The sequence below is a fragment of the Elaeis guineensis genome, chromosome 4 (assembly GCF_000442705.2).
Source record: "Elaeis guineensis isolate ETL-2024a chromosome 4, EG11, whole genome shotgun sequence".
NCBI classification, from domain to species: Eukaryota; Viridiplantae; Streptophyta; class Magnoliopsida; order Arecales; family Arecaceae; genus Elaeis; species Elaeis guineensis.
Window position 1 is genome coordinate 129,376,496 of NC_025996.2, and position 15,935 is coordinate 129,392,430.

General features: G+C 37.7%; 2 protein-coding genes across 2 annotated transcripts; both read right to left on the reverse strand.

Annotated features, from left to right (window-relative positions):
• Positions 1–2,826: 2,826 nt before the first annotated feature.
• On the reverse strand, positions 2,827–3,273 carry LOC140857398 (uncharacterized). Its single transcript, XM_073256184.1, has one exon. It carries the CDS (start codon positions 3,271–3,273, stop codon positions 2,827–2,829), a length of 447 nt encoding a protein of 148 aa, XP_073112285.1.
• Positions 3,274–8,895: 5,622 nt separating this feature from the next.
• On the reverse strand, positions 8,896–11,521 carry LOC105042687 (L-type lectin-domain containing receptor kinase SIT2-like). The gene is given in 3 exon segments (XM_073256790.1): positions 8,896–10,177; positions 10,179–10,254; positions 10,257–11,521. Coding segments are annotated over 3 exon segments (1,905 nt in total). The 5' UTR covers positions 10,951–11,521; the 3' UTR covers positions 8,896–9,042.
• Positions 11,522–15,935: the final 4,414 nt, after the last annotated feature.

Sequence of the window (15,935 nt, forward strand, 5' to 3'; positions counted from 1 at the left end):
CATCATTGTATAAGAAAATACTGTCTGATGTTGACTTTCGATCATCAACGTCAGACATAAAGTCTGAATTAGTATAATCTTGCACCCTCAATTCTCTATTACCAAAGATCAAAAATATATCCTTAGTCCTTTTCAAATACTTAAGGATACATTTCATAGAAGTTTAGTATTCTTCATCTGAATTTGATTGATATATGCTCCTGACACTCATGGTATGGGTGATATCAGGTCATGTATAAAGCATGGCATACATGAGGTTCTCAATTGTCGAAGCATATGAGATCTTGCTCATGCGTTCTATCTCTTCTGATATGTTGGGGCACATCTTCTTGAAGAAATAGATTCCATGTCTAAAGGGTACAAGTCTCCTCTTAGAGTTTTCTATGCTGAACCTCTTCAACATTTCATCAATGTACATCTTCTGTGAAAGGCCTAGCATCTTTTTAGATCTATCTCTATAGATCTTTATCCCTAAAATAAAGGATGTTTCTCCTAAGTCTTTCATGAAAAATTTCTTGGACAACCACAATTTGACCGATGTCAGCATGGATATACTATTTCTAATAAGGAGTATGTCATCCATGTATAGTACGAGGAAGGTGACAGCACTCTCATTATCCTTTTTGAAGACACACGATTTCTCTTCATTTTTGATGAAACTAAATGATTTGATTACATCATTAAAATATGCATTCCAACTCTGAGATGCTTGCTTGAGTCCATAAATGGACTTTTACAGTTTGCAAATCTTGTGATCACTATCACTGGAAGTGAAATCAAGTGATTGTTCTATATAGATATCTTTCTTGAGATATCTATTTAGGAACTCTATTTTCATACCCATTCACCATATTTCATAGTTAAAATATGCTTCAACAGCAAGCAATGTACGGATGGACTTAAACATGGCCACAGATAAGAAGGTATCCTAATAGTCAATGCTTTCACATTTGCATCAATCTTTTTTCTTGTAGATCTATTTACACCCAATAGGTGTAATACCTTCGGTTGGATCCATTAAGGTCCAGACCTGGTTTGAGTACATTGAATCAATTTTTGACTTTATTGCCTTTAACTATTTTTCAGAGTCGATATCTGATATCACCTCATCATAGATTTTGAGATCATCTCCATGTACCCCATTTTCTATGAGGAATATTTTCTTTACATCCTCTAAGATAATATCTAAGTACATCTCAGGAGGATGGAAAACTCTACTTGACCTACGAGGTGGAGGAGGAGATGAACAAATTGGCCCTAATTGAATCGGTTCTAGAGGTTTCGAAGCTCACGACTCTTCAGAGATTTTCTCTTCAAGCCCAATCTATCTTCTCAAGCCTCCATATTGAATAAACTATTTTTTAAGAATGACTACATGTCGACTCACAATCACATTGTGATCTTTAGGAAGATAGAAATAATATCCTAAAGACTTCTTAAGATATCCAATAAAATGAGCTTTAAGAGATCTTATTTCTAACTTGTCTGCCTATTGTCATTTGATATGGGTCGGACAACCCTAAATCTGAAGATGACTCAGATTCGATTTCTCACCATGCTACATCTGATATAATGTGGTAGGAACAGTTTTAGACAAAACCTTATTCAGTAAATAAATTGTAGTTAATAGACTATGACTCCAAAAAAAAATAGAAAGATCAGTGAAGCTCATTATGGATCGAATCATATATAATAGGATCCAATTTCTTCATTCTGAAATTCTGTTGAGTTGAGGCATTTTAGATGGAGTCCACTATGAGACAATGCCATACTCCTTGAGATAACCTAAAAATTTCTCACAAGGTATTTGCCTCCTTGATTTGATCGAAGAACCTTAAGAAATTTTTTAGTTTGTCTCTCTACTTTATTTCTAAATTTTTTAAATTTTTTAAAGACTTCAGACTTGTACCTCATGAGGTATACGTACCCATACCATAAAAAATCATTGGTAAAGGTTATGAAGTAGGAATAACCTTCTCTGACCGGCACATCAAATGGGCCGCACATATCAGTTTATACCAAAGTAAGTATCTCTATGGTCCTTTCTCTGTGTCCCATGAAAGGAAGCTTAGTCATTTTTTCTTGAAGGCATGATTCATAGACCAGATATGACTTAAAAGTCAATGGATCTAAAAGTCTGATTTTCTCCGACCTGTTAATCTTATCTTCTCCTATATGATCTAGCCTTAGGTGCCACAAGTACTTTTCGTTAACATTATCTTTAGGTCATTTAAATCCTATGGAATTCATATTTTACTCGATATAATTCACAGAAACATCGACATGTAACTGAAAGAGACCATTAATAAGGAAATCACTTTCAATTTTATTATTTTTAAGAAAAATATTATAGTGGTCCTTAGAAAAACTTATTACATAATCATCTCGTATTAAGCAAGAGATAGAAATAAGATTCCTGCTCACAGTAGGTACAAAATAACATCCTTTTAAAATTAAACTATTCCTTGATGGTAGTTGAAGAGGGTATATCCCCACGACCACAGCAGTAATCTTTGCTCCATTCCCAACACGTAGGGTCATTTCTCCTTCTCTCAGCCTTCTGCTATCCTCAAGATCCTGCAAAGAAGTGCATAGGTGAGCACTAGATCTGGAGTCAATCACCCAACTAGATGTAAAAAAAATCATGAGATTAGTTTCTATAATGAGCATACCTTCAGAAGGTCTATCTTTCCTCTTATTCTTCAGACTCGCCAGGTAAGCTGGGCAGTTCTATTTTCAATGGCCATCCTTATTGTAATGGAAATACTTTTCCTTTTCAATGGTCTTCTTCTTTGAAACTTCTTTCTTCGACTTGCTCTCAACCTTCTACTTCTTCACGGATTTCTTCTTCTCAATAAACTTTCTCTTAGAAGAAGTTTGCTCCATAGTGAGAATAGAGCTCTTTGAACTCTTTAAGGTACTCTCAGTGGTCACCAGCATATTGACTAATTCAGTTATAGTGCACTGGATCTTATTCATATGGAAGTTTACTATAAACTGCACAAATGAGTCAGTCAGGGATTGCAGAATGAGATCAATATACAACTCCTTATCTATAGACATGTCAAGCTTTTCAAGCTCTTCTAAGTTCTTGATCATTGTCAGATAATGTTCACGGACCGACTGTCCATCATGCATTTTTATTTTGAAGAGTCGCTTGGACACTTCATAGCATGCTACATGATTTGGCTCACCATACAACTCTTGTAGGTGAGTCAATATCTGCCTAGCAGTCTTCATGTCTTCGTGTTGGCGCTGCAACTCATTAGACATCGAGGCCAACATGTAGCATCTGACTTTAGTGTCATCGTCCAACCACTTCTTATGAGATGCTCTCTGATCAAGAGTTGGATAAGATGGCAAGAGGGTGAGGTCCTGGTCGAGAACATAGGCTATCTTCTCGAAACTCAAGATGATCTTAAGATTTTGTGGCCAATCCTTAAAGTTTGGTCCGGTCAGTCAGTTGGTCTCTAAGATCTGGACAAGAGGATTTGAAGCTGCCATTTCCTATAGAGAAACGAAGGTTCTAATTAGATTTTATAATTGACTTAATCAATTTATTTTAAAAATTTTATTTTAAAAATAAATTTAGGCTCTCACTATTTTTTCAAATTCCTAACACTCTTCGGATAGAGAAATAAAAACCTCTATAATTAAGGATTTTAATGGGTGCTGCGATCTCACCGATTGACTCACCACCTCACCTAAAGTTATTGGTGATGAGTCAGCTGATGAGTGGATAATTCTTATCTAATATTTTTCCAAATATGTTACAACCAACTTCGGTCTCTAATTTATGAAGTCTCATCATATTTGAAATATTGGCCCACTCCTTAGTTAAGTCAGACCCATCACTTTCTTAAAATGGAGTCATCATTGGGACCTTCATCATATCCAGAATATTGAGCTCAATCCCATCTCCACCCCATAACATATCATGTCAATAGTATGGTTGTATCTTTTTGGTGCAACTGAACCACTATGATCAATAGAGAACAATCAATCCTAGGAAGGGCCCGCACAACTACAACGGTGGAAGACTGCTAGACTTCATATTTTAGAGGAAGATTTGAATTTAAATCTCATCCTTAATTAGTCACAATTGTTATGACTAACCTGGTGGCATGGGCTAGCTCGAATCATTAAGTAATATAATTCAAAACTTAATCGATCAAGTTGGCCAGGTAAGTGTGATCGTTGAGAGGATTGCAGATGCTTGTCTTAGACACCATTTGTTCATGATCAGGTAAGCATGATCCCAATAAAAATCATAATTAAGACTTGTCTTAGACATCAATTGATCAATTAGAATCGAATAGGTCAGTCTAAACTCGGGCTTGAACCACTAAGCCAAAATAGGTCCTTGAATTGATTGACAACATGTGGTTGTTAATCGATCTGATCAATCTATAACTATTGGATTGGTCATGAACATATTTGATCCACTTTTAGTCAACTTATGATTTGATTTGATCAATCACTCAAAACTAGACCTAATTAAGCTATCCATGCCCAAAACCCCATATTTTATGCAGTGAAATTAAATCTTAAATTCTCCATTTTAGATCTCATAGTTTCATATCTTAATTCTTAATTAAGTGTATTATGAACATGGATTTAGTTTAGATATTGAAATAATTTCAAATCTAAACATCATATATAAAAGATCTTAGGGTTTTTAGATTTAGGATTTTACAAAAAATTAAGTTCTTTTATTTCGCAGTTCTTCCTCTCAATTCATGCAGGCACCCCTTCCACTATAATCCTCTATGGTAAGATGGTCTTTACTATGGACTTTGAGGAGTACTAGGGCACTCAAAAAATAAACTAAATCTACATATCACATGTGTATACATATATCTCTTATATGGAAACAATGATTTAGATCTATGCATCTCATACAGCATAATAATTATGTTAAATTTTATGCACTTAATTAAATTACTGATTTTTAATTTTCTAATCTTAAGTTTCAGATCAAATTTTTATGTTCAAATTAAACATAAAAATCAGTCCTAATAAGAGCACAAAAATCAGATCTAATTCTAGACATGCTAATCATATCGAAAAGTTGAAATCTAGATCTAATCTAATTTCAGATTCATGTACTAAATCAGATCTAATCAATTTTAATTCAAATCTAAATACAACTTAGATATAATCTGATTTAGATCTAATCTTAATCTAAGAAGTATGATCAATATAACCTGACTCTGATACCAGCTGAAGGAATGATCGCACGCCTAATCGATCAGACAGGGTGCAACAAAATTCAAAAATTTTTTTGATCTGACGTGTGATCTGATCAAGATTTGATCTCGATCATGCATCTAAATTAAGAGATAATAAATATTTAAATAATTTAAATCAGATTATAAGATGATCACATCATCTTGTGTGGGTAGAAGAATACCGCAGTCCAATGATCATGGAGTTTTGAGGTTCGCTGTTGAGCCACGCATATGTCCGACCACGATAGGTATCCACTCGAGTTTAGACTAAGATGCTCTCTTCATCTTCAATCCATCTACTCCTAGATGGATCTGCAAGCTCTTGGATCAGCCTTGAATCTGATCTCCGATAGGGTTTCGATCAATGCTTGATCACAGCCTTATTGTTCCTTTGCACAGATTGGATGGAACTCGACACCTCGAGACCACCAGATGGCCACCCAACACCTTTGGATGTGGGAGAGGATCAGAGATTAGAGAGAAAAGAAAAGATGGCATGGAGAAGAGGAGAGGAGGCATGGAGATTTTCTTATTATCAGCAATAGTGTCAAACAGTTTGATAGGGCACCTTTTACACATATTTGATTGGATCAAATACCTTAAAGCAGAAGGACTCTACTTGGTACCGTCCATCTTGATTTTTCTCTCATTTTGTTGCATAAAATTATTGAAGAATTTAAATGGGGCGAGTGCCATGGATAAAGTTGTTGTCGCCCAAACCAATCCTCCCTCTATTCGAATTCAAATGCTTCAAATTCGAATCTAAATTTAAATCCTAATTTAAATTCAGATAACCATCACATTCTTATCTTTATCAGTAAGAGGATGGGGTTTATCCTCTTCTCTCTCCCTCCCTTATTTCAAAGTGGTGCATGCCCCTGGATCTTATCCATATGGGGCATCCCATCCTTTCTGCAAAGGAAATTCATAATGAAAAATGTGGGGTGCCAACTCTTGGTGCCTCCTCCATCATTCAATTATCACATGAAAGACTTGCTTCAAGAACTCCAACTCTTGATGTCTAAAATGAGCTTACTTAGATTTGGTCAAGCCCTATCCAATAGAAAATCCAAATCAAGTAGGAGAAAATGAGTTTAACCATGTGCTAGCATAGCTTCCTTAAATCCAAAGCTAGAACTTCATTAATCTTAATTCAATCAGACTACACTTAGCCCAATTATGTAATCCTAGATCAAAATTCTTATTTGTGTGATCTCAGAGGTTCAATTTTGTCTGATAGTGAGATAAGTTATGATCTCTATCAGCAACATCATCGAAATGCTTTTCGATGGACTGAAACTCTTTTCAATTCAGTCAATTAGAATTATTGATCATTAACATAATTCTAATTGATCCACAATCTATCAGTGACATCTAGCAGTATGTGGTAGCAATCCAGTAGAACTGAATGATGAATCATAAGTGTAGTTATCGTGTGATTTGGTTCCTCTATCATGAGTCTCGACAAGACATAGATTAAGAATAACTCATCAAATCTGACTCTTGTCATATGTTAGAATCAATCGACTCGAGTCTGATATAAAACCTAATAGAAATATTTTTTTTATTTTTCACACTGTCATGGCCATGGGCTTTAGGACTCAGCCTCATGATTTACATAGGACTACTCATCTACCGAGATCGATGATCTCATCTTGGTGCACATCCTATTTCTATAATGAGTCTACTGCAGTCAATTATACCTCAAGACTCCGAATGGCTAGAAGACTGAGTTATAATGTAGTCAAACTACAGCAACCTCACTGTGAACAGTTGAAATACCGCAGGTCAAAGAACTAGTCAACTACCACAATATCGAGTTAGTCACTGATGAGTAGGTAGACATTCTAGTGACTACTCATGTTTGGTTATACTCAGTACCTTTATTTCTAACAAATACTTGTACTCTCGCTCCAATATCTTCATCCTATAGATTCAAGACTCATCTATCCTAAGAAAGTGATTGTACACCAATCTCTCCGGATCAAACACTATTTTCTTGACGATCCTATGATCGGGAGTAATTTATGAATTAAATATAATGATCCATATCTTAAATTCTCAACTCTTGAGAATATGTGTTATTATTCTTATTAACTCAAAGGACGATTCATAGATACTTAAAACACAAATATGAATGGAATAAAATCTAACTTTATTAATTTATAAGTCAATATTACAAAATATGTCCTAAGAAAGTTTTACAAGTGTCGATCAATCTGACTTCTAGGACATACATCTAACACGAGCTTGCTCAAGATGAATTTCGATAGTAGTATGGTTGATGGTGATAGAAGAGCATGCATCAGATTTATGAGTAAAGGCCTTGATTCCAGGTTTATTATTGTTGGAGAAATTTAGATACATGATACCATCAACCTTGGAGCTGAGTTGAGGGTAGGTTGGATGGATGTTAACTATGCTAGATTGTCTGTGGGCTAATTCTATCCACTTGGAGAGGGACTCAATGACTGTGATTGGTTGAATTTAGAGGCAATCCCAAGTAGCAAACAAACACCCCTTGATTTAGGGCATTGGGCATTTTGCAGGGGGTTGCACCTCCTTCCATATCAATCATATTTACTATGAGGCAAACAGAACTATGGACTCGGTTGTCTCTTTTATGGTAGAGCATTTTCATGATGTGTTATCGGCTGATTATACAACTATGCCATCCTTCTTCAGTGGCATTTTATTTTTTTGATTTTATTAAATGTATTCATATTGGACTTGTGTGACTTTTCCAGCCTATCCAAAAATAAAATAAAATAAAGATGGGATGGAATAGAATGTGAAGCCCTGTGCCTACTTGCTATTCATTGCATGGGTGTCATCTGCTTCCCTAGTGTCATTAGTGACATTAATGCTATTGGAGGTGATCTCCATTTAGACCCATGTTTGCTCTACTAAATCCTTTCAGAATGAAAATATTATTAGAGAAGCTGACTAAATTTATAAGAACCAAAACTAGATTCTTGGATAACAAAATAAAACATGGAAGAATTCTTATTTCCGAATAATAGCATCCACCTTAGCAATTGCAAACCTTCAATTATTTACATATAGGTTTGAGTTTAGCATTGAGTATCACGACTTGGATTTCGTAGCCCTTTGGTTGCAACATGATGGAATAGAGCAGCACCATGGCAACATTTTTCTTTAGTAATATTAACTATTTTCGTCAAAACATGGACTGGTGTGAGCATTATTTTATAAGGGTATGTTTGACTTGCAAATGGAGTCAAAATCAGAAATGATAGGAATGGGAACAAGAATGGTCATATCCTACCAATGCATTTGGTTTATAATTGAATTTAGAATCAGAATTGGAATGAGATTTGAATACTAAAAAAGAGTAAAGATTAGATTTTGGAAGATTGAGGCAATCATATTCTCCCCCCAACCAAATGGCAAAAATGGGAGTCACTTATTTCTATTACCATTCTAGAATCCAACACACCAGCACACCATTCTATTCTCCCCCCTCCAACAACCAAACAAGCCCGAAGTATAATGTTACAAGCATGTTTCACCCAAGCTAAAGAAGCTGAATGACTTGCACCGAATTACTTGGTGTTCAAGGCAGTTTGTGTTCATCATTAACTGAGCATAAAAGATGAAAAAGACCACTTAATTCGATGCAATACTAGGTCTCTGCGTCAAGTGAGAAAAGAGAAAATGATAAAATAAGACATTTACATTCAAATTCCACTAGCTATGTAAATTTAAGAAGGTCTAACAACCTTCAAAGAGGATAGGCTCCTTACCGGTGGACAGAACAGTTTACAAGTAACAAGCGACACCAATGATATTACAATTCTTCTAGTTCTTTCCCCCTCCCATCTTTGGGTATTTCGGGCAGTGAAAGATCACCATCCAACAACTGCATCACCTGGCGCATGGTTGGTCTAGCTGCAGGTGCAGGCTGTGAACAAAGCAATCCAATCTTTAAGATCAGTTCCACTTCCTCTGGATTATAATCACCTTCCAGTCTTGCATCTGCAACCTCTAGAAGTACTCCATTCCTCCAACTCCTCCACACCGAGTCCACCAAATGAAGATCCGGTGATTCTTGTTGCAATATTGGCCTCCTTCCACAGACAACTTCAAGTATGAAAACCCCGAAGGCGAAGACATCAGTGCTCGTAGTTGCCCTGCCTCTTTTAGTGAGCTCTGGAGCTATGTAACCAAAAGTTCCCACCACATGAGTGATTTGGGGATCGCTGCCACGATCATACAATCTTGATAGTCCAAAGTCTCCCAACTTTCCATTCATTTCACCGTCCAATAAGACATTGCTTGCCTTTATATCTCTGTGTACAACAATCTGCTCCCACTCTTCATGCAAGTAAAGCAAGCCTGAAGCCACACCTCTGATAATGTTTAGTCTCCGACTCCAGCTAAGTGTTGTTGGCTTGCTTGTATCATAGAGGAACTTGTCAAGACTACCATTGGACATGAACTCATAGACCACAAGGAGCTCCCCTTTCCTACGGCTATAGCCAAGAAGTTGGACCAAATTGCGGTGACGGAGTTGACTGTTGCTTGCAATCTCCCCAACAACCTCTCTCATTCCTTGCTTCGAATCATGAGATATCGTCTTCACTGCAATTTCAGTTTTCGAGGAGCGAAGCTCGCCTTTGTAAACTCTTCCAAAACCACCAACTCCCAAAAGATTTTCCTCTCGGAAGCCTTTGGTAGCCTTGAATAGTTCTTTATATGAGAATCTATGAGTTCTATGTTCCAGCTCCCACTCTTCAAGAACTTCAGCATATCTTGCCTTTCTTCTTATTATGTAAGCAATACTGAAGGCAGTCATAGTTACGAACACCACTACTCCCAACGCCGGCCATATTATCAAAGATGTGAGTTTTCTTCTATGTTTTTTAAAAGGAAGTGAAGGAAGGCTGGACAGGTTCAGGGCAGCCGCTTGCCCATTTATCTCAAAGCTCCAACCCAGAACATAATGGGATGTTAGGATGGAGCCTGTAGCCGAAGAGAAGCCAATATACATGGTGTCTAATATTACAGAGGACAGATCAATGATGGAAGACAACAATTGATGGCTTGGTTTGGGCACACTGATGGGAGATATTGTTACATTTAGCTTCTTTTCTGGATTGCTATAATCTACCCATACCTGCATAGGTTCCCCGCTTATAAGGCTGAGGTTCTTAAACTTGCCAATTTTCTCAATGAAATATGATGCTGGCGCTGCGTTGATCGACCTTACTCCATTGACATCAATTCCGACATGGTTATCGTCAATATCTCCAATGTCCATATTGAAGATAGTGTCTAGCTCAATAGCAAGGACATGATTTGAAGGATTGCCATTATTGGTAGAGTTGACGAGACCAAGGTATTCTTTGGGCAGAGCCCCAGGGAGCCCCAGGGTTGGGGAGAGCACAAATGCAAGTCCATGGCCACTCACATCTGGATATTCGCTGCGTATTGCGAAAACAAAGCAAGTAGAGAAAGAGTAAGCATTACCGTCCGAGGTGTTCTTCAAATGCAGTGGCACTTTGTGGAATGCATGACCTTGCTGGTTCTTCGTAGTGTTGGTTAATCTCAGAAGGCCATTGGGTGTGATCTCTGCGATGCCATCAAGGTATAACTCACTCCTATTGAATCCGTTGTATGTGAATTCATCATATTTGTTTGCTGTGATATCTGTAAGCAGAAATAGCACCAGAAGTAGGGATGGTTTTGGGTCCATATAGAGAAGAATGGGGGATTCTCTTTTTGAGCAATTCAATGTTTATTTCCCACACATAATGATGCGTAAACATGGACCTATTCAACCTTGGCGTCCAGCAAACAAATTAATATACTTATTAATTATGGGATGTAGACATCTCATTTAAGAATAGAAGTCCTTGGGTATACAGTTGGTCCATCCACATGCATTTCGCGTTGAAAGATTGTCAAGTTTACCGCATCAGCAGACGACTTTCTTGCACAAGTGCCACGCGAGTACTTGTGGATGAAAATGCTAAAGCTTTCCTGCGTCTCTCTGTGATGTCACGGAAAACTTGGATGCCTTCAGGTGGAGGTTTGTGGTCAGCACATAATTTAAAATTTAAGAAATATAAGAGGGGACGCTCAAATTTAAAGACATGTCATGATATTCATTTTCCTTAATGACAAGGTCTTTTTATGGGAAAAGTTAAGCTCAAGGAGTCTCAATAGAAAAAAGGTCCACGTAAACTTAGGTTGATTGGAGCTATATAAATTTCTTTTGTGATTGTGGTAAAGCTCAATTTACAAAAGCCATTAGGACTGGAATCACTCAGTTCAGTCATATACTATGATCAAAATTTTGTTTTTGAATTTTAAATGCAAGTCTCATACTGTACCACTTGGTAACTTCTCCCCCCTAGAGGAACTTTATTTTCGCTTCTCATTTCTGAACTAGGATGGACAGAAGCCTGGGTCAACATCAGAGCGAGGCTGGGATCAAAGCTAGGTCTCTTGTATCAATGTGACAAGTGTTTACAAGTTGTGCCAGTTAGCACGTCCAACCTGTAAGAAGTTTTAACGTGTATCTGGTCTTTAATTGGAACATCTTTCAAAGATTCCTGTTCATCATTGTGCCCATGAACTTGCCCTGCAACAATGCAAAATGTTTGTTTTGACATATCATTCCCTTTTGGCCCACCGCAGTAATTGCTTTAGCGCACGCTGACAGAATTGGCAATTGTACATTCATTTACCCCATATATGAGGGAAATGAGGGTGATAAGACCTTCATTCAATCCTTATAATTATTTCCGTAGATGTTGTCATGGTACTGTTTTTAGGGCAATTGAGCTCATTGGAAATCTTGTGATAAGAGTTGGACTGTCCAAGACCCTCAATGGCGCAGTCTGTTGCCTGTTCCATAGTAAGTGTCTATAGCAACAATTAGAAGTATACTCCTAGAAACTGAATAGGAAAATATGACCATTCAAAGTAAAATCTATCCGCTCCTTTCTCTTATCTAGCAGGCTACTCTCATAATTTTTTGTTCTGTTCCTGATATTTGGAATCTATATAATATTGAGATTTTTTTCTCAGAATACCCTCATCTTTTCATGAAGACTTGGAGTGGAAAAGTCTTTTGAAAAATTGCAAACCTAATTCAGCTGGAAGATATCCATGGCAGACCAATTTGGAAGATTTCGTTAACTTCTATAAATTTCTAAAGCAAGGGGGACTCTGCCTTGTGAGGTCTATAACTCCAGAGATCATGGAGAACGTTTCTTAGAACAAACTTGACGCGAGAATCAGTCAAACTGAGCGATGGTCTAACAGAGCAGTGCACGATTTTCTTTCCCCAGCTATTTTGGCTGGCAGGATCGTGATCTGGAGCCTCACCTCTCCATTCCTTTTCCGGTCGATCTCCTTGTTGGCAAGTCTCCAAATTGGGGAGGGCGGAGGTTGTGAGTCAATAAAAGTAATAAAAAAGAGAAAAGAGAGAGAAAATAAAATAAAGAAAAGGGAGAGAAGAGAAGAAAATAAAAATAATAAAAAAGAAGAGTGAGAATAAAAATAATAATAAAGGGGAGAGAAGAGAGAGAAAATAAAAAAGTAATAAGAAAGAAGAGAGGGAAAATAAAAATAATAAGAAAGAGAGAAGAGAGAAAATAAAAGTATAAAAAAGAGAGAAGAAAGAGAAAATAAAAACAATAACAAAAAGAAGAGATAGAAAATAAAAATAATAAAAAAGAGAAGAGAGAAATATTAAAAAATAAATAATCTCATTTCGTGATTGATCTTCCCTCTCTATTTGACCCATAGATCTCACTTGAACATTTTTTTTTTTTTTTGTGTGCCCACTAGGTGGATTCCAATTGAAGATCCTAGATGGGCACTATGGAGACCTCTTAGACCGATTTTTTCCATCAAGTTTCTCCAATTCAGGTATAAAGCCATATCAAATCCATTTTGATCCCATGGAATTTCTTATTTTATAATTAAATTTTTAAATAGTGAATGCAAATTAATTTATCTTTTTAAATGGTTCTGGATAGATATATTTAACGATCTTTAGTGAATTGAGGTACATGAACCTTACACAAACCTTATTGATTTTAATTTTATGATCAACCTCATATTATATGAAGCATAAAAATATAGGTTCTATTTTATGATTGTCTCCGTATTTTCTTAAAAATTTAGGATCAAGCATATGAGTATGAATGATTCATGTTTTATATTTGATAACATTGGTTGCTTCACTATAAATAATTCATGTATAAATTATAATTATGAAAAATTATATGTTACTATGAAATAATACATATATGTCCTGATTTTGTATTTTAAATTTTCATGATGCCATTTCGTATTTTCAACCTATTTGTATGGCTATGACTTATGATCATATAAAATATTTTACAAGCGCTCAAATAGCTATCCCAATTGGGGTCAATCGACATCCTGGCGTCCAATGAAAACAACCCTCTACTAATGGGTTAAACTTGGTAACAAAAAGGAACCATCATCTGTTCTCAATTATAAAAATGACCCTATCACAAATTATAGTGATCATAGCATGAAAAATCTGCGAACCACTATTTTAATAGATAATATGGTTACATGATAAATATCTGATGACCATATGAATATTTTAAATTACACTGAAATCAGTTTCATGAACTTGCTTGACTTGTGCATATATGATTGCATTGTCATGACATGGCTTGTTACATTATTATGAATTGGTTTATTTTACTATAAAAGTTACTTTCTAAATGATGCATTAAATTACGTAAAGATCTATTGTTGATCCAGTAAGGTGGTGCATGGTTACTTATTGAGTTATGAAGCTTATCCTTTCCTTTATTCTTTTCCAACGAATAAGACCGCTAAGAGCAAGGAGGGATGTGCTAAGCAAAGATCCAGACAATAAACTTCAAAGTGAGTAGCAGGCAATAATAAATAGTATATGACTATGAAATGATGAGTTGCAGCTCTGAATACATAATTTAGATATTTTATACCCATGTCTCTTTGCTTAATAAATAGAAAAAAATTTTGGATCATATTTATTATTGTTAGAATTTGATATCTCGAGATTCGATCTATATTGAACCTACAGCGAGGTCCGCGATAAAAAATAGAGTCCAACTAGATTAACATCAGTTCAAATGGAGTCCGGATGACCAAGATACACGCGATGAAAATCGGCACAGAATCCAAAGCGATGGAGGACCGCCAGTGGAGCGACGACGGAGCGGCCGCATGCAGCCCAGGTGTGGAAGCATGCGGCTGGGCACGGCAGGGCACGACACCTGGCCCAGGCTCGGGCGCGTGGGCTGACCCAAGCTCGAGCGCGGCCCAGGCCAAGGACCAGGCGCGCGAGCGCGTGGGCCTGGATGACACAGCACCTGGCCCAGGCTCGGGTGCATGGGTTGACCCAAGCCCGAGCACAGCCCAGGCCCAGGCACGCGAGCGCGCGGGCCGGTCCAGGCCCATGCATGCCCTGGGAGTCCGTTTGCCTGGTCCATCATGGACTTGGCGGTGCACCGGGAGATCTGTGGAACGCGTGGGTGTTTCCCATGCGTTTCTCATGATCCACTGTACTGTTTCATAGATCGGAGCGTGATCGAACGGCGTGGGTCAATCTTGGTGTTGATCCGACGGTTCAGGGACTTATTTGGGCTTGATTAGGAGTCTTTAACCTAATCTAATTAGATTTAAAGGCCTATAAAGGCCCCTGATGCTGAACAGAACCGTTGTGGTGTGGCCTGTGGTCTCGCGGTGTGGTTTTTCCAGTGGTGTGGTGCTGATCTGAGAAGAGCACAGGAAACTGAGAGCCCACGAAGAGAGAGAGACCCATGATGCTGAGAGGGAAGGAGCAGAGAGGCTCCTAGACAGCGGTCATTTCAGGGGTTCAGGGGGGTCTTCTAAGAGAGAGAGCTTTTATGAGGGATAACTTCTTGTGAGGGAGAAATTGGGTGTACGAGGGTTGAGAGTGAGATCTTCTCTTATAAAATTTCTTTTCTCATAGTGAAGTTTACATGCCATGTGGAGGCGAGCTCTTTTTTGGCTGATCCATATATTTGATTATTTTTTATTTTATTTTTTTTATTCCTACTGCATCGCATTGTACTGAAAAGGTTTGGAAGGTGGTGTCTTGGCCAGACATCCACCCAATAAGTGGTATCAGAGCGAGGCGGTACAAGGATGCAGATTGCAGCGGTGGTGAGCAAGACTGAAAATGGAGAAGATATGATCAATCAAGTTGGAGATCAACAAGTTTGATGGAAAGAGTAATTTCTCCTTGTGGCAGGCAAGGATGAAAGACGTGCTCATCCAACAAAAGTTGATTGATGCTCTCTTGTGCGATGAGAAGCCGACCACCATGGAGGTGTAGGATTAGAAACGGCTACAAATATAGACGGTGAGTACCATTCGCATGTACCTAGCAGATGAGGTGGTGATCCATATGCTTAGTGAGATCTCTCCGACAATACTGTGGTCGAAGCTCGAGGAGTTATACATGATAAAATCTCTCACCAATACTCTTTTCCTTTGGAGGTAGTTTTACCAGCTGCGGATGGCTGAGGGACAGAGCGTACAGGAGCATTTAAGTCACTTTCAGAAGATCCTCACCGACCTCCTCAGCATTGGTGAGAACGTTGAGGAGAAGATCAGGGTGCTGGTTTTGCTGGCATCGCTTCTCCCTTCGTACGAGTCCTTAATGACTGCTCTTCT

Bases quoted from the DNA above. Each gene is read 5' to 3' on its own strand.
- LOC140857398 (XM_073256184.1), bottom strand. From the start codon at position 3,273: ATGTCTAATGAGTTGCAGCGCCAACACGAAGACATGAAGACTGCTAGG.